This window comes from Contarinia nasturtii, unplaced genomic scaffold (assembly GCF_009176525.2).
Source record: "Contarinia nasturtii isolate CC-2019 unplaced genomic scaffold, AAFC_CNas_1.1 Cnas_scaffold_1699, whole genome shotgun sequence".
Taxonomy (NCBI): Eukaryota; Metazoa; Arthropoda; class Insecta; order Diptera; family Cecidomyiidae; genus Contarinia; species Contarinia nasturtii.
In genome coordinates this window covers 3,736,441-3,755,975 of record NW_022199032.1, presented here as the reverse complement: position 1 = coordinate 3,755,975, position 19,535 = coordinate 3,736,441, and the positions used below count along the sequence as shown (strand labels likewise).

Here is a 19,535-nt window from a genome sequence, read left to right as displayed (position 1 = left end):
ATATCGTCGTGGCGCTAATGCAATTTTATTTTGATCTCTCAACAACAAAATTTGATAAGTTGCCAACGACTTTGACCATTGCAATTCTTCATTCGTTTTTTGGTACCATTCATTAAAAAACAACAATATCGTAAGATGCATTGCTGCAGACGTCTTTAGCAAGCTCAAATGAACGTACTAATGTAAAAGATCAACTGTCACATTGTATAAATGAAGTTGCCAATCTCATTTCCTCTTGCATCACATTAATTCTCGCACAACAAAATGCTAGCTAGGAAAATGCCTTTGGTAAGAAAAGCAAAAAAAAAACAGATTCTAAAAAGGAAACGACAAATATGGGGAAAGAATTTTTAAATATATCCGACGATCTAAATACAAATGAGAAAAAGAAGGGAAAAAAAGAACATTGACACAGACGTAAATTTCTGAAAGTGACGAGCCTACATACGAACCAACAAACAAAAGTATGCATTGAATTTGAATCGTCTTATGGAAGTGCCAGTCAATGACTTTGCAATGACTGAGACGATGTTTCCTTTAAATTGTCGCTACAAAAAACTTAAAATACAGCATTTAAATAGTTGCATCAAGCATCTATTAGTTCCAATTGATTCTATTTTTAATTTCCAGATGAAAAACAATCTCATTTGGGTGTATTTATTCTAAAAATAGCTAATCGGGTGCGCGCCACGTGATGAATGTTTTTGATACCATTTTTCCTGGATATGACTTACATGAAATGCAAACCAAGAGTGAAAGAAACACTGAAGACACTACCAGCATCAAACTATTTGAATGAAGAAAATGTTTTCATGATCAAAAACCATGCATTAGAAGTAATAGCAGTGAGAGAAAGAGAGTGAAACAAGTTTAATGTAGATTTCTTTGATGATTATTATTATTTGCTTCCGTTTACTTTCAAATTCAATTGTGAATTCTTAGAATAGTGCCCATCCATACGAGGCACTTAGCACTTTTCCAACCAAATTCCATCAAACATCAATTTATCCCCCATTCGAAATTTGAGCAACAAATATTTGAAATGGAACAATAACAACAACAACAACAACACAACAACAAAAAACCGGGAGATTTAACAAGTTTGCGTTAATCTATTTTGAAGAAGAAAATCAAAAGAAAGAAGTCGAAAAATCTAAATAAAAAAAGAATATTCAGCGCGCTTGCTATGGATGTATTGAAATTGTGCTCAACTATAACGCCAACAATAACGATGTGTCCAAAGCAACATGAAAAATAAACGACCTGAATTCCAGGAAAAAGGCTCCATAGTTGAATCTGTGTGTTTTTGTTCCTTCAGTTTGTTTGCTTCTGCCACAATACAAGTTCTTCGTTTTTCATTTCGTCAACTTTCACTTTGCTTAGATTGTTGCATGTTCAATATCATCAGTAAACATTTTTATGCATTTAACAACATTGCATTTGGTCAAAACGGCTTGGACTGCACTGGTCATACACCCAAGCGGCAGAAATTGTGGTGCTGGCATCAATAATAATAACACCATTGCTCTATACTTATATAAATCAGTGATGTTCAGGCATTGAAGCATTTCGACAAAGCTCGAAATTCCATCGATTTCGATACCACACAGTTCCAATTGGGTGTGCGCATTTTACTTGCAAGTCGTTCTTCAAAACATAAGAAGTTAATAAAACAGAGGAAAAAAAAGGAATGAAACCCGCGCAAACATATATACGAGAATGGCAGCAACAACATCAAATCACATAAGAATGTAAGAACTTTACACGAACCAGATTAAGGAATTCCATTTCAATGTATACACATATTTGTGAATCGAATTGTGTGTTTGTGTGTGTGTGTGTGCGCGCTTCTACTTGCACAGTTGCACAGTTATGTTCGGTTAAGTAGAATTGTATACACTTGGATGCCATGCATCATGAACAGGGTGCGTTAAAAGTGGATAAAAAAAAGAGAGAGAATGCGCTACCATTGGTTTTTCCTGGATTTTCTTCATAGAAAAAAGTGCATTGTCAGACTTCCGTTAGACTTTGTGTTGACAGCTTTTCTAATTGTCAAACTTGAAACTGGCTTTAGATTGAGTTTTTTTTTAAATCCATTTCTTGTTTAAAATGTCCAGAAACTGACGATTTAGATTTGGCGTCGATTGACTCAATGATCCAAAGTTACACAGATGAAATTCTCGGCGTTTTTTTTTTTTAATATGTTAGCAATTTCAGAAAGGCCATGCGTTCATGTTTTTACTCTTTCAAGTTTTCTTCACTGACTTTTTATCTTCCTGCGGCAATCAACCAAAATGGAAGGCGAAGGCAGAGAGAGAGAGAGATAGATAGAGAAATATACCCAGTGGATGTGTGCAGAGTATTGAAGAATGTTCCATTTTCTTTTCTTCGTTATTTTATTTCAATAATAATTATTGTTATTAAATTCACAGTTTGCTCGGGGCATAAACTTTAATCATACGTATCTGTTCTGCAATATTGTTTCAAAATAAAGAATGTTTAATTTGTATTACAACTATGCCCGTTTTATGGACTCGGCACTTACATATGTATATGTGAAGTTCGAACGTGAAAATCGTTCTAAAATACGAATAATATTTTCTTGATCAATTCATGATCGTTTACTACATTCGTTTCTCTCCCACTCTATCTCTCTCTATCTCTGCAATCAAAGTGTATTTGTGCAATTCTGTTTTCCCATTAAACGGTTAATTGACAGTTTATAAAGTAGCAAACGACATGAGCCGTTCAGTTGTTGGTATGTGATGGAGTTGTTGCTGTTTTCACATCCAATTGGATGTACAAACTTCAAGCGCGCCAAACAAAATTCGGGACAACAACATCAAAATCACGTTGAAGCGTTAAGTCCATCAACAATTTTATCAATAGTTTTGATCCTCTGTTACGTGTCCCTTCAGATCAACAGTTGAAATGCATACACACACATACATGCGCATCTCTGCATCGAGAGAGAGAGAGAGAGAGAGAGAGAGAGAGAGAGAGAAAACAAGAGAAACCCACCCATACTTGTGAATAAATGTGTATTAAAGTGTATTTCAAAATATAATGTATCAGTTACGTTTGATGTAACCGACGACATAAAAACACTGTTTTAACGCTACAGTCAGAAGTAAGAAAATACGCGTTCGGGGCTCTCTCGAATGGAAAGGATTTCCAAGAAAATGGGTAGCGATCAGGCAAAACAAATTTACTTTTTTATGATTATTTTTCGTGGCCGATGATGCTGTTGTTGTTGTTTTTGTCATTTTCACCATCATCATTTTCTACTGCTTCGTTGTTCGTTAACTGGCGCACGGATCTTTTGGTAAAAACACACTGCCGAACACAAGATAACAACACAAAAATACAAAGAATGAACGAGTGCAACAACATCACACAACAAAAACAACAAATTCATATAAAAAAATATGTGATTATGAATTTTGTTCTCTTTCTTGCTCACTTTTTGTGGCTTTCTGTCTGTCTGTTCTCTATGTGTAAGCGTGTGTGTGTGTGTGGTGCGCGCTCCGAATGTATCTCTGTCGATCTCTTTCTCTAGCGTGGTCCGTTTGCGTGCCTTTTCAACGCCACAAACAACAGCAAAACTGCTTAGGCAAGCACATTAATTTAGTGTGTTGTTGTTCACATACGATCCCAACCAAAATTCGAATACAATGAACTCGAAATGTATTTAAGCACATTTTTTTCTCTCTACTCTCTGGTATGTACAGTCACAACCAACAAACGAATTTCGATTGAATTGGTATTTGTGTCGGTGTCTCTGTCTAAGACATTTTTTTCTTCTCTTCTACAGCGATTGCTTGTTTTTGTTATATCGTAAATGTTTCGAATGAAAATAACAAATCGAATCATCCATATTAAAAAATATATAAGCTTGTGTGTTCGAATGATTTTCGTTTATATTAAACATGTTGAATGTTTATTGTATGCATTCCAATGCAGCATGTGTTTTGTATGGCGCGAAACATTATCACGATATTGGCTCCCTCTCTCTCTATCTATCTGTCTATCTGGGCGCTCATTGACATGTGCATTTTGGTCTTTCCGAATCGTATCAGTTTGCTTTTATTAAAATCAATGACGACAACCATGATAGTGATTTTAACGAATAAGCAGCTCTATATTTCCATATAGTGTCAATTTTCAGCTTGACAAGCGGCCAGGCGGCTGCTTTTATCAAAATTGGTTAAACCATATTCAATCGGATCAATTTTGGGTGTAAATCGTTTAAGTTCGAAAAAAAAAGAAGAACAAAATAAATTTATATTGAATTCTTTCTGTGGGAACACCACTATTTCGGTAATTGGTTTGTATATTTCTTGTGCTCGCATCTCACGCGTTGTTGTTCTTGATTTTTTCTCTCTTTCTCGTTTTAATTTAGCTTTTTAAATGAAAACTCGTTTTTTTTCCACGCCACTCCAGCTATGGTGGATGTCTCGTTAACATTTCTTTTTCTCTTCTTCATAATATTTATATCAAATGTCATTGGCATCAATTCTTTCTACTCATATTTAATTTTGAATATGAATGAATGACGCTTCTTCTTCTTACTCAACTTTTTGTTGTTGTCACTTGGGAATGAATTTCGAAAATTCGAACAAAATAGTGCATGCGTTTTGATGCAAATGTATTGTTTTGTATTCTTTTGATATAATGAAAAATGAAAACTGAGTTAGACTGTGCTACAAAGCAAAAGATATATCAAACATTTTGCTCATCTTCAAATGAGTGGTTTATTTTGAATCCCTTCATGTGTACTTTTTATGTGCATCGTTTCCACAAAACCATAAATATCTGTGTGGCTGATTTCATTGAAACAACAACTCATCGACTTTTATTTGTGCACTATAATAAAATCGTTTGCAAGTGCAGTCATAACTATGGTAAAATTTTGTTGGTGGTGGTTGTTTGATGTGGTGGACGAATTCTAGCCTTTTATTTCACCATTGAAGCCGTCAAAATTGCTTTGTTGCCCCAACTTTGTAATTATAATTATTCGAAAATCTTTTGAAAATTCGAGTTGAGCAATTCTTTGGAAATGAAGTGACTATTAAATGAAAAGTTTTTGGCCAAAGACTGTTTTTTCTCGTATATAGTTGATTCTCGTAAAGTCATTTACACAAAATTGTACATTGAACAATACGTGCTAAAGAGAGTGACCGGCTTTCTCATTCGCACTCTGCCCTCTTGAGAATGACATTCAAATTACTATCAGCATCTACAAACTTTCGAGTTTCGACATCCAACTGTAATTTGAATCTTCTTTGAAACATGCGAACTTGATCAATGATGTGAAGTGCTTTCTTGCCATTTATTTCACAAGGATACAAGCACCAAGTTGATCAGCTATTTCTATGCAAATGTAGTGAACATGGTATCAAAGAGTAAAACTTCAATAAAAACCAGCGAAAGATATGATAAAGAATTCTTTTTTTTTTAAATAAAAAGTCGCACAATCAAGTTCAAAGCATTGAAAATATATTTAACACGTAGTGGTTCAATTGCATTGGAACTTGACTATGGGTGTGTATCTCTCTCTCTCTCTGTGTGTGTGTGATTTTTTGTGCGTATAAAAGTATCAAATATATTCACTATATGGTATTGTGCATACAAAAAGACGAAAAAAGGAATGATTGAAAGAAAGCGAGAAAAAAATTACATTACACCATCAACCCTTTGCACGATGAAGGCATTCTAGAGCGCAAAATTATAGTTCATTCACTTTTTAATGGAAAAAGTCGCCAATGCATAAGTTTCTTTTCATGTTCACATACCAAAAACATCCTTCCTGTGAACGCATTTGCCACAAAGGTGAACAGCGTAAAAGAAAAATTAAACGAAAAAGGAAAAAAATCTTTAAGATGCGTTGTTTTTTTCAAAAACATACACACAAACCAAATTCAATCAGTGCAAATCATCCATTCGCAAAATGCATATACATTATTATAATGGAGGGCAAACAATGCAATAACGAATTCTATAATATTCCATTCAGTATGCACACAGAAAAATACGTTAACCTTAAAGATTCGTTGTTGCGTTCACTCAATGAGCATTGTGAAGCACAGACGCCAAAGAAAATTACTAGTTCGTTCGATTGTAGTAAATCTACACACGATGGTGCTACGTCACACACACACACACACGTATATATACAAATAATGTGTGTATAGAATACGAATCTTCTATGTTTTAAGGAATTTGTTTGAGATATGCGCGATTCGAGCCGTATTCTTTGCCTAACTCTCGTTCGCTTTCTTTGCACCGCGTACACTCTCTTAAGCGCTTGTATTGTATTATAATGGACTAAGAACGCATTCATGAGCCAAATCATACATTTTTCCCGACAAATGTGCGTACACATTGACGAACACAACAGAAATCTACGATCAATAACAACAACCACATATACACAGTACCACATTCCATAGCCATTCGTTGTGGCATGGAGTAGCGATTTTGTGGTAAGTATGTGTACTTGTTCGATATGCAAAAATTCATGCGACTTATATGCTCAGTGGGAAAAAGGAATTTTGTACACGATGATGATCGCGCATCGAACGGAAGGCCGTAAAAGACCCGCAATGAAGTTGAAATCACATAATACAACACTAAAATACGATACAAAACAAACCATGAAGAAGAAACAGAAGAAGAAGAGGAGAGAGAGGGAGAGAAAAAAACGAACGCTACCAACAACGGATATGGGCATTTCGGTTCTGATTCAGAAACATGTCTTGAAAATGGCAAAGTACACGGAATATCAGGCGAAATCGAAGACATATACAACGAAACAATAAGCCATAATATGCAGTATTTAGTTGGCGAGAATGGGTAAAAAAGCGAGTGAGCGAGCAAGACAGAGAAACAAAAATCATCCAACAGTTGTTTTTCCGGTAGTTGTAAGAGAGTAAAGTAGCAGCCGGTTTTGCAATGAAACTCTGATTAGTCGTCGAACCTTAATAAACGCTGGAAAAAGGGAAATAAAAAGACACAAACATAAGTGAAATGCAAAGGCTATTCGCCATTCTCAAGGATTTCGAAATAGGGTTCTTCACCTTTTCTAACCGTCAAAACAATCTAAACGATACGAGATTCTTTGACTATTCATTCTGCATACTCTCTTCCTCTCTCACTCGCTCTCTGTATCTCTATCTCATTTTTTTCTTATTTCAAATGAGAGGCTTTTACACAACAACGCAACAGCCACACACATATCATGTTGTTATGTTTGATTGTTATGGTTGTGTTTACGTTTTCGCACGTTTTGCGTGCTGTTGTTGTTATTGCCGTTGCTGCTGCTGCTGCTACTGCTGTTGTTGTTGTTGCTGCACCAACGAAGCAGTATTTGGTAAACCAAATGAATACGCACCAGCATACAAACGAAAGAATGCTTTGAGCTTGAATTGAACATCAAGCCATGGTGCGAGTTAATTGCATACAAAATGTGTTAGCTGCTCATGCGATGACCACAACGACGAAGACCACGTCGATGATGATGTTGATGTTGATGTTAATGTTTACTTTTATTTATTTACTGTTTTTAGCGCGAAATTCTTCATTCGCTTTTGCTTACTATACTCATGCCATCTTACTAATACTATTGAACACACAATTCAAGTTTATGATGCGCGCTCATTGTGTGACCAAATAAAAACAACAACAAAAACCATGCAAAGTGCATCGCTCTTTTCTTGCATTCTTGCTTCGAACCAATTGAAATATTATCGATTCCGAAAGGGATGTGTCGCCCAACATTTGACCATCGTTATTGTCGAAAATCAAAAAAAAATTGTGTAACGTATCGCATTTTCACTAACCAAATATATGAGTTCGATTGGACGTCGATTAAATGAAAGCCATGTCAATTCGGTTTTCACCTTTCTGACTTTCGCCAGTCGAAATTATCTTTGATTTTGACAATAGAATCGAGAATATGTGTGCTGAGTGAAAAAGAAATTTGGTGACATTAAAACTAAATGTTTGCTTTGTTTTGTCGACGACTAGATTGACCAATAAGGAATAGCAAATGATTGAAATCGTTGTCTATTGTTTCGTTGAGAGAGAGAGAGAGAGAGAGAGAGAGAGAGAGAGACAAAAATGGTGCACATTTCATTTTCATGCCAACCATTAAAAGGACTAAATGGGATAAATCAAATAAGAATTAGTCACCGATGCATTGGCGTGTCGAAGTGAAGCGAACAATAAAAAAACATACTGAATAGAAAGTAAAATTTATCGCTCACAGTGGGTATGAAATATGCTTTTGAAATATTTTGGCAATGTTTCGAATCCGTCTGCATCAAACTAATCGCCACACACAAACCGAACCCAACAAAAGAAACAAACGATTTCCAAAGAATAGAAAAGATTTTCTATTGAAAATCAAAAGAACTTTACCATTTCTTCGTCGCTTTTCTCTGTCTCTTTGAAGAAGAGTAAATGTGTTTCACTTTTTTTTCATTTTATTTCACAGACACAGAAAATTGCACCATTGCAATAAATAAAGTAAAATGCGTACATTTATGTTTTCAATGCACACAAGCACGATCAAGATCCATTTCATGTTGAAAATGTGCATTTCTTTCGTTTTGGCATATATCTTTGTTGATTTTTCATTCTCTCTGATTGGTTTGAGTCTCTCTTTTTCTTTAGTTTTCTTTGTTTTTGTCCTCTTTTCATTCTTTCTCTCTCTCTCTTCCCTTGTCTCTCTCTTTTTGTGCGTATATGTTGTATTCGTTGCATTGTTTTGTCAATTTTGGTGCGAATGTTTTTTGTGCGACAATCAAGACTGATGCGATTGTACGTGTAAGGTACCATCGGTATAACAATGCCGCAAAAAAAGAGAAATGTGTTTAGTGCTTTTTCGTTGATATATTCCGATAGATGGATGTATTACAATGCCAAACATAAACGATAATAAACGAAATGCGAGATGCGATTGAGAGATGATGGTGTATCAGCGTGCATGTGGCAAATTGTAAAGGTGCAACAAGAGTGGCGCGGTAGCGTGGCAACGTGCCTCAACACATGGTCCGAATGTGTGTAATCGAGCAGATGCAACCGGATCAAATCTTTGCCATCACATGCACATCAGCAATCACACGACGCCGAATGTTTTCACTCATTCTCTCTCTATATAAATCCCTTGGCCCATTTCCGTCTCTTTTCCACTGGTCGCTCGCTAATGAAAAACGAACAATTTTTTTTTCGAAGAAAAACAATTTCATTTTTGCTCTTGCTTCAGAAAATTATTATCCTTACATTCAAGACAATGACACATGCCACTTTTTCATATACATTTATGCACATACGTTTTCCACACATGCACATCTCATTCCCTCTCATATTGTATCTTCGAGTTTTTTTTGTGTGTGTGATGTTGTTGTTGTTTTTGTTATTTACAACTGATTTCTTTTATAATTTCAGAGGTTTTTCGTCTTAAATTGAAATTCTACAGAGACGTAATCAGATTGATATTGTTTTCGGTTTCAAATGTCTGGATTGTGTATGTCCTTTTTGCATAGTTCATCATTGGGTTTAAAACTTCTCTCTATGAAACCCCGACGAATTCATTTGCACCTCGGTTGATTGCCTTTTTGTATTCAATAATCAAGCTTTATTTTAATTGTCATCGCATTGAACATTTGAAAACCGTTGAAAAACAGAGCAAAACACCACACACACACACACACACAACACAAAAAACACACAATGCATTCGGGTTTGGTTTTTTTTTTCGTCTCTGTCGAGTCTCTTTTAAAGCCAAAGACAAACCGAGCACATTTAGTGTTTAATTTTCTTCTTTTTTTCCTCTTCCTTACTCATCCATTGTATGATGTGACTTTAAAATTTTGAAGGCGTGCGCTTACAAATAAGCACAAAAATAGAAGCGTGCTCAGCTAAAAACAACAACAATAATAAAATCAGCGCATTTTATGAATACGGTGGAAAGAAATTTCCTGACAAATGGATGAAATGTGTGTGCAGCTGCTTGTGAGCGTTCTCTTCTCAATCAAAAAGACATGACTGAGGGTGAAAGAAAGAATCCACAATATTGCAACTAAGCTAAGGCGTATGGCCATTAATACCCGAAGACGGAGTCAAACAGCCAATATTTTTCTTCGCTTAACGAGACTCACTACTCTCGGCAGATAGAAAGAGAGTGAGAGGGAGAGAGCGGCGTATTGACGTTGTTCTAAATTATACATTTTTTTTTTTATTTATTCTTATTGAATTTCGGTTTCTACCATACATTTGTGTAAATATATTTAATTTTGCCGTCAAGCGACGAACTAGCGCATTTTGAATATTTGACTTAACATATCCTTAACGTTATTTTATCCCCGTTTTAACCAAAAATACATGCAGCACCATTATGCTGTCGTATTTTATTTTCCTTTTTCTCTATTTTTTTACGTTTCTCTCTCGCTGTATTTTTAAAATACATACATATCGCTGTGAAAACGCAACGTCTTTACCTTATAAACGTGAAAAGGACTTTGAACAAATGTTGATTTTATGGATGAAAAACAAATTATGTTGCAGAGATAGAGAAAGAGATAGCAAAAAAAAACGGACCAAAACACATGATCGCTCTGCTCTGTCATTCGCCTACATTTATTCCAATGTCTGCGAGTTTTGTATCAGAAACACATTAAACACCTGGCTTCTTTTATATATATTTGTTGGATACAAATTTTCCTTCCGAATTGTAATCTACAGAGAGCGAATCGAATATGCTCGCATAAAATTCTATCGAAAAACGTTGCTACACAAATGTTATTTGGAGGAATTTCCATAAAAAAACAAACACACACACACAAATTGTGAAGAGCACAGTTTGAGCGAACGTATCGAACAGGACACATCAACAATGGTGCAATAACGATGTACGAAAACACAAATTGATGGTTGAAGTGATGGGAAAGGTGTAACGAAAATGTGCAACTCGTATCTTTAACAGAATTTAACTGGATATTCAATTAGGTGGTAAAAAAAATGGGTAAATTTCATTGCGCATATCTTGAGCGAGCAATCAGAACGGATGAGAAAAAGAGAAAAAAAAACAATGCAGCAAAAAAGGAACGATCTGCAACGCCTTAGTTCAAAACTATATTTTTAAACCGTATTTGACTGATCACTATTCTCTTTTCCCCGTTATTTTGTTACACATGAGTGACATGTTATACCATACATTATTCTCCAACAAAATAAAATAAAAACCTTTAAATATATTATAGTTTTACATCGAGGCTGATCAATGCAATTTTCCACTTTTCTATATGCTAATGAAATTCTCTGACTTGTAATGCCAAGCTATTAACTCACTGCAGTTCCCATTGCATTTTTTATGTGTGCAAGCACAAAAAAAAACGCATGTTGTTGGGAAATAATTGGAAAATTGTTACATTGTCGAATTGCTATTTGTTCATTTTGTATGGCTCTATGTTACAAAAAACACACACAATTTTAAGCCGATGCCTGAAGTGTGAATAAACGATAATAAGTAGTCGATTTTGCAATTTTATTATTATTATTACAAATTACAGCTTAACTGTCAGAAAAAAATGAATCAATATCATTGGTTTTAATCGAATTTAATAAATGGGGGCTGCATACGGGATCAATGCCACCAGAATGAAGGAACTCAAAGAAAAAAGGGATGCACGAAAACATACAGTGTGATCGATTTACGCAAATGTGCATGGGAAATGAAGAAAATAATGCATATGCATATTTTAAATGTCAATCGTTCCCATCAGATTTATTGATATTCATTGAAATTCGATCGGAAATAAATCTAAGTTCAAATATTGAACTTGAGTTTTAGAACACGCGCCAGAATTTAAGAGTGAAAAAAAAAACCAAATTCGATAGGCAATAATTTTCTTACCACCAAATCGAATTGCCATGATTCAACACATATCATTTATGATTGTCGCCTTTTTTTTGTCCAATATTCAATTTGTTCGAAAATTTCTGCCGTTTGTGTTCGTATGACTGTGGATTTGATGGAATATGTCAAATGCAATTGGTGCCTAAGGCTCACAATTTCTCTCTCTCTGTGTGTCTCAATCTCCAGTAGAATATGGTAATGTACGTAAACGACGATGAATGCATCTTTTACGACTAGAAAGCAGTTACATTATCCGTCCAAAGAGACGGGTTTATTAACCTCATTATTAGTGAGTCTGAATGTGTGTGTGTGTGTTTATGTCTATGCAATAAATCTAGTCCGTGTACAAACACATGAAGTGAAAATGAAATTAAATTTCAAAAGTCATCTCTTCTCTAAATTTAGAATGTTTACGTACAACATTTGTGTGTTCACGTGCAAGACTGTGGTACAAATAAATAGGGAGAGACAACGAGAAAAATGAGAGGTGTAATATGCATATATATGTATACATAAAATACCATATATGTATGCAAAAATGCTACCAATCATTTTCGGTGCATGCAATCATTTTCACTGGGCGTATTCGATACTATTCTCTTTTTTACACAATGGAAAAACATCAAAATCCGATATCGAATGGCAATGGTTTTCCAATTGATTCGTTCAACCGGCATTAGTCGTATAAATTTGCATGGCTTGAATCGGTTATTGATATGGACAACAGCAAAAAAAAAAACGAAAAACGAAAAATCTACCCCGAATAAACGCCAAGCGAAAAAATTGTTGGAGCAGGTCATGGTGAGTGAAAGGATTCACTCACTTGGTTACATCGGCGGACGAGCAATTGTTATACAAATCGATTGATGAGGTTATTAGCTACTTATTGTTCAATTGAATTTCGATGAGAAACGAATGCGATTTTCAATGTGACCATTGTGTAAATTGATACGTTAAAATTGTTTGCCTTTATTGCTCTTGACATTTGAAGTGGTGTCTCATTTATTTTGAAATTTCAAATGTTCATATTTGTTAACAACTTTACACTTTTAATCTATTTGTCCTTTTTTTTTCGTGTCGAAGTTATCTTTTTTTGTATGACGGCGCTTGAATCCGACATTAATCTGGTCAATTTCAAACAAAAATATGAAATAAAAAAGTGAACACGGTGCCAGAGAAAGCAGATAGACACATAGAAAAGCCGGAATGGAAGGTAGGATTTAGTTCAGAGGTATCTCATAGTCATCATTGCCCATCCATCGTTTACTTCATCCTTTTAATGTCAATGCAAACGAAATGGAACAAAACATGAAATGGAAAAAACCAAGGCGAAAGAGTGAGCGAGAGAGAGAGAGAGAGGATGTGAAGTGTATGTCGTACGACACACGAGTATGTACAAAACGAAAATTGAAATTAACATCTGTAGTTTTCAATGCACAACACGAGACACAACACTAACACATGCTCGAACACGAGACAGACATATAGAAGCCAGCAAATGCACCACTGATGTATATAAGAATTGAAGTGAACAGGAACAAAAAAAATACCGTAGATGAAACACATAAACAGCAGATGTTATATTTGAAATATAAAATAAATAAATGAGTTTACTGGAGGAAAAAAAAAGAGATGAATAAAGTAGAAATTACGCGCATTTGAGAGCGAGCGAGAGACAGAGAAAGAGAGATGCATATAAATTCATGTATGTGTGTGCTAAACATTTCTGTTTCTATAAATTAAATGTGAATAATGTTGAAGAAGAAAAAAACTGTTTATTTTTTTTTCGTTTTCGTTCAGTTTGAGGCCAAGCTCCTGGTTCGTTCATTAATGCTTATTATGGACGAATTATGTCTGACAAATTTATGTGTATCAGATCGGTTCTGTTCGATTCAATGCGACTTAAATGCAATCGAATGTGACATAAGTTTGTCTTGGTGCTAAACTCGTTATAATCCATATGCGTGCATTTGTTGTATTTTTGAGGGTTGAAACTATAGTATTTGATTTGTTGATGAACTTGATCGACATATTAATAAAATGCCATTTCATTTGTTTTCGATGCAGTTTGGTTTATTCTCTTCGTCACTTTCAATTGAACAATAACCGATTCGATGCCATTTTATGTGGCTTTCAGCCGTTGCTTTCACTATGCATTTCAGATAATTAATTGATAACAATTTTTTATGAGATTAACCGTAATGTCCATCAATTTTCACACAATCATTTCTTCTCTCTCTCTCTCTATCTTTTTTTTTGTCATATAAAACTAGAATCCATTGTGACATTTGTTTCATGTCCAGTGTGAATGCGAGAATGTTCATTTGATAAAGTATAGTAACATATTTTAGCAATATATGGATCCGTGTGCTGACTATAAAAACATGAGGTCAATAAACATTCGCTGCACGTCAGTCGAAACCGGGAACCTTTCTCTTTTGCCCATTCTTTCTCTTCGCTTGTCCCTTGCATTTGTTATGGGGTTGGAAAAAAAAAATTCCTATCAAAACGGAAAACTTCGTCTTCGTGAGCCCGAACCCGAAGGGTGTTTCCCATTCACGTTTACACGATAAAACAAGTTGAGTCAACGTTTGCCGTGTGTACCATTCTTAGTACGATTCATCATTGGCAAAACATTGAGCCTTTGTATGGTTCAAAGAATGGAAATGAGAGAATGCAATGGATGTGGTATACTTTTAGGTCTTCTTTGCTTTGCATTTTTTGTTGTTGTTTTGTGTGCATGTGCGACAAAATTTAAAATGTGCCTACACACATGAAATTCTTCCAAACAATCGAACACCGTGAAAAATAACAGCAGCAACGACGACGACAACAACTACGATGACGATAAAAAATGGTACTGAAGGGGAGTGAAATATATAACAGGATATTAATTCAAGAAGAAATAATTAATCGAAAGTGAACGTAATAAGCGAACATAAGGTCATCATTTGACGAAGAAAAATGGATATTGACCACAGTACCACGTATGTGTGTTTGTATTTCTTGGATGTTGCCGTGGTAGTTGTTGTTTTTTTCCTCAGTCATTTTGTGTTTACGTATGTATTGAGCGGCCGGTAAGGTAAGCTTATACGATGTATCGTGTAATGTGAGGAAAGAAAACATACACGAGTGCTAAAATGCCTCAACGACGAAAAACGGTTTCGACAGGTGACGGACGTTTTTTTTCCACTGTTCATTTCTCGTTACTTTCAACGTGCTATTTAGTCACTTACTATTCCTTTTATGTGCTACGAAAAGCAAGTCTGCATGGACAAATCATCGGTACATCGCTTATTTCGTGTGTGTGTGCTTTTTTTATTATTATTTATTTGTGTACTGAATCGTATCTTCGAAAAACAGCGTGGAAAAAATTGTTAAATTATCCAATAATGAAGCGTAGAATGAAAGAAAGGCACATAAACACACATACACCAGCGAATGAACTGAATGAGTACGAAATAAAAAAAAACACACTGAGATCGACAACAACAAAACGACGAGAGAGAAAATATAACAAATGCACACCGCCAACCGATAATATATATATTGAACAAAGTTCTTATTATTTAGTTTGGCGCGTGCCCTAATGCACAGTGTATTTTCATTATTTGTTCATCATATCGCGCATAAAGTGTTGCTGCTTTCGTTGTGTGTCTTCGGTTTTATTATTGCTTTATATTTTCCTCTCAATTACATGTAAACGTCATATAATAATGCATACAATTTGCACAACGATGAATAGAGTTTTGTGTATCAAATTGTGCATTGTTTCTAAGCAAACGTATCCGTAAATTGCAACACAAACGAAACGAAACAAGAAGAAAAAAATGAAATGTTTAAGGGAAAAAAACACACACAGAGTAACAGCGCCATGTCAATGTTGCAAATAAACGTGCATTAAAATATTTTCACATCGCATCCAGCATACGGTTTTATGTGCGACTTATTGTTATTGTTATCCATTTATATTATTTTTTTCAGATAAATATATTTATTTATATAACTTCACTGACTAAAGAATAACAGAAATTGCCGTAAAAGATTAATAAAATCACTAACAGGCTCACTTCAAATACATAATATCTTCTATCAATTCATTGTTGGCATTAGCTTGCTGTCGGTCGCATTGTCTGTCTCACTCACTTTCGATTTCCCGTAAGGTTCCACCATTCAAATGGCAAATTTTTACTCTTTCACCTTTGAATGCACATAAAATTCCTCTCTTTAACTGCCTCCCTCTCTCGTTTTCCCTATCAATCTTCATCTCTTTTTTCTTTGTTTACATTATTGTGAGACATAGTTCAGCAACTCAATTTTTCACATAGTTCTTCATTATTTGATCATTTAATTGCATTGCACATCAAAATGCATAAATTCTCTTGGTCTAGATACGTTTGAAATCTTGGCCAACACGAATTTTATATGCGAAAAGTCATCATACGTGCAAATGATGGCACAATGGCTCATTATCACAATATGCAGTTGATCACCGTGACCATAATAGTAATAATAAGAAGAATTGTATTTTACGTGAATGCAACCCATTGATTCCTTTCTACTATCTGCTAAATTATTTATATCGCCCTCGTTGATTCTGAACCAGTTTTTGATTTATATGACGATTCAAATGTCGAGGGAAAACAAATCAGTGATTTTAATGGCCGAATTATAAGATTACAAATACAAAAGCAAAAAAGGCAAATGATTGAAAGAACAAACATTGGTTGAGATTCTCCGTTTTGTATTTTCTACTCTCACAATATATACTCTTTTTTTATTTAAAAAAAAAATCAGCTTGATTCACGAGCGAAATTTAATTGATAGTAAAGCCGTTTGAAATGAATCTTTCATGGTACATTGACTTTGGATTTTGCATCAGCAAACACAAGCGCTGGACAAACAGTAGACGGGCACATGCTCAAAATCGACTTTAACACATTGCAAATTGCATAATAAACGCATAATGGAGGGCGAGTAAAGAAAGGAAAAAAAAAATGAGATGAAAAATGACCAAAGAGACGAAATAAATGCATATTGCTCCCTTTCTCTCTTTGGACAATCATAAAGGACTTTTTTGTTCCAATCTAATCAATGTTCACTTCATAAATCCATAGTTATACTAAATTACAAATGCGTTGAAATGCGAAACAACAAAGAAAATGAAAGAAAAAAAAAATACCACAGAGCAATAAAAAAATGATCAATCGTAGCAAAATCTCCCCTTTTTATCTATAGATTCATAAAAAGCTTTCATTTGATTAGTATTGCATACACATATTGTATATTGAAATCGAATCCTTCGTACTTTCCAGTTGCCAGTTTGCGAATTGGCGAAATTAATCTAAATTGAATGTTGAATTTAAATCGATTTTATGATAATTCCAGTGAAATTTCCGTCTGTTTGTCACTTGTTTTCGAATGAATGTTTGCTATGCTGTCAAATGAGACTGGAGACAAGCATCTTATGTATAGAGATTACATTTATATGGTTTGTGACATTTGCCATGGATACAAAACCATATATCATATATATTGATTGAGATCGATTATATATAATTTTCGAGCCATTTACAACTGGACATAGAAATTATTGATTTATTCTTTCTCTTCTTGTTTTCTTGTTGGTGTCGAAAAGATGAATCGTTCGATTCCATGCAAGTATAATCTAAACATTGGTCATTGGAAGGATAAGAGAGAAATAAAAACTAGCGCAAATACTTCATTCAAAAATAACTTTATATGGTTTTTGGGTCTGATTGTCAAATGTAAATCCCATTATGATATCCATCATTGTTGTCGTGAGTATTGAATGGTCAGAGACGAGTTTTCTCGGAAGACACATAACGAAAAGTAATCTTTATGTGAAAAAAAGTGATGAGAAATCGTATCGAAAAAATGATATTGAACATACCTGTTTCCTTCGTTTGCATCTGTGGCCACGTTGGTTAGCATATCTGATATACTCAGTTTCGATGAACTTTCACTTTCTGGCTGTATGGATAATTCATCCCAAATCCGTTCCCCTGAAAGAACAATGTAAACAAATCAAATGCAATGGCAAAATTGACAAGAGACATATGTAAAATAAATAAACGTAAAACCAGACACACAAAAAAACCAATGAGAACTTTTACACATTTTTTTTTTTAAACAGAACGTCTAATTTATTTTACACCATTTTATCATCGCTTTTTTTGTATTTATATTAACTGGCGAATAGTTGTTAATTAAAACAACATGAACAGTTGCGTTTTTTTTTATTCGTTAGAGAGTACAGTTTTGAAAAGAATCACATCGAAAATCCTTCAGATTGCCATAAATGTATTCCGAATTCTATAGCAACATTTATGGTTGTTGTTGTTGGTTTTTTATAAAACACAAACTAGAAAATTGCATCACTTCCTCTAAATTGAATCTCTTAACAAAAGCCAATGTCAAGAAAACTTGAAAATAAAAAATCTAACAGCAAGCGAACCAGAGCAAAAATACAAAAAAAAAACACACACAACGAAACAACAACAACATCGCAAGCTTTATGCGATTTTCATTGTTTGTCATTGTCGTTGTTGTCGTCGTGAAGTCTTGAGTGCCTTTCGATAGCAATGAATATTCATATCAATGCAACGCATGCAACGCTAAAAAAAGTCAAAGCACACACAATCAACTAGTTTTGATGCAACATCTTAAAGAATTTCTTTGTTATTTTCCATTGTTATGGTATCATATTGATCGTTGTATGTTTTTCGTTTTTGTTTGTCAATTTTTGCGTTGTCTGCTTTGATTTGCAAATGTATTTAATTTTTATTTTGTGTGATGTGACGATATTGCATTTTTGGAGTCGATACATTTGGAATTAGTCAGCCAACCAACTGGCTGCAATGAATCAATCGATGAAAACGAGAAATGTGCAATTAAACGTAGTTGACTTTGTTGGCTATACACACTTATTCATTTCGCATTTCGTTTCTTTTTTCTGTGATAGATGCATAATAAAAATGAAATAAACTTAACCTAACTTTCGTTTGCACAATTACAAATGAAATTTGTATTTTTTTACATTCGCTTGTTGCCATCATTTTTCGTCAAAGTTTCATTCATTTTTTGTTTGATTTCGTTCAACCATCGTTTACAAAATCTATACAGATACATGAATTCGATTTGTATTCATTTCGAAATGGTTTAGTTGCTGCTTCACTTTGGGGGATTTTGTATGTCTGTTCTCTCTGTCTTTCTCTGTGTGTCGTATCAAAGGGCGTAACATTTATTTGTTATTTTTCAATTAAATTCACTACTTACCAACGTCCATTGTTAAATGATCGATTTGGATGCCTTTCTATTGTTAATTTCAAACAAATGAAACGATAAAAATTTTATGAAATAATCACTAAATTATTTTTTTGTTCTTACAAAAATAACATAAAAAAAACTATATATGCGAGTTACATTTGCAATATGTTATAAAAATGGCAGATAAGACTTACCGTACTGTCAAAAACACTACATACACTACTAAAATGCCATCTACAAATCGATATTAAAAATCGCTCAATATTTGCTGTGTTAACACTACTTTTTATCCCAAGCAACATCGTTTGCTATCCATTCGATTCAT

The 19,535-nt window shown here is 34.4% G+C and overlaps 1 protein-coding gene across 2 annotated transcripts in view; it reads right to left on the bottom strand.

The window, feature by feature from the left end:
- The window catches only part of LOC116347119 (serine/threonine-protein phosphatase 4 regulatory subunit 1-like), a 52,553-nt gene extending 33,172 nt beyond the window's left edge, over positions 1-19,381 (bottom strand). The window contains exons 1-2 of one of the 2 annotated variants that reach the window (XM_031777556.1): positions 19,220-19,381; positions 17,835-17,946 (exon numbers count right to left, since the gene is read on the bottom strand). In XM_031777556.1, coding sequence (XP_031633416.1) covers positions 17,835-17,946; positions 19,220-19,229 — 122 coding nt within the window. In that variant the 5' untranslated portion in view covers positions 19,230-19,381. Of the gene's footprint in view, positions 1-17,834; positions 17,947-18,096; positions 18,125-19,219 lie in introns of those variants that run through there. The other variant, XM_031777555.1, reaches the window with a different exon arrangement.
- Positions 19,382-19,535: the final 154 nt, after the last annotated feature.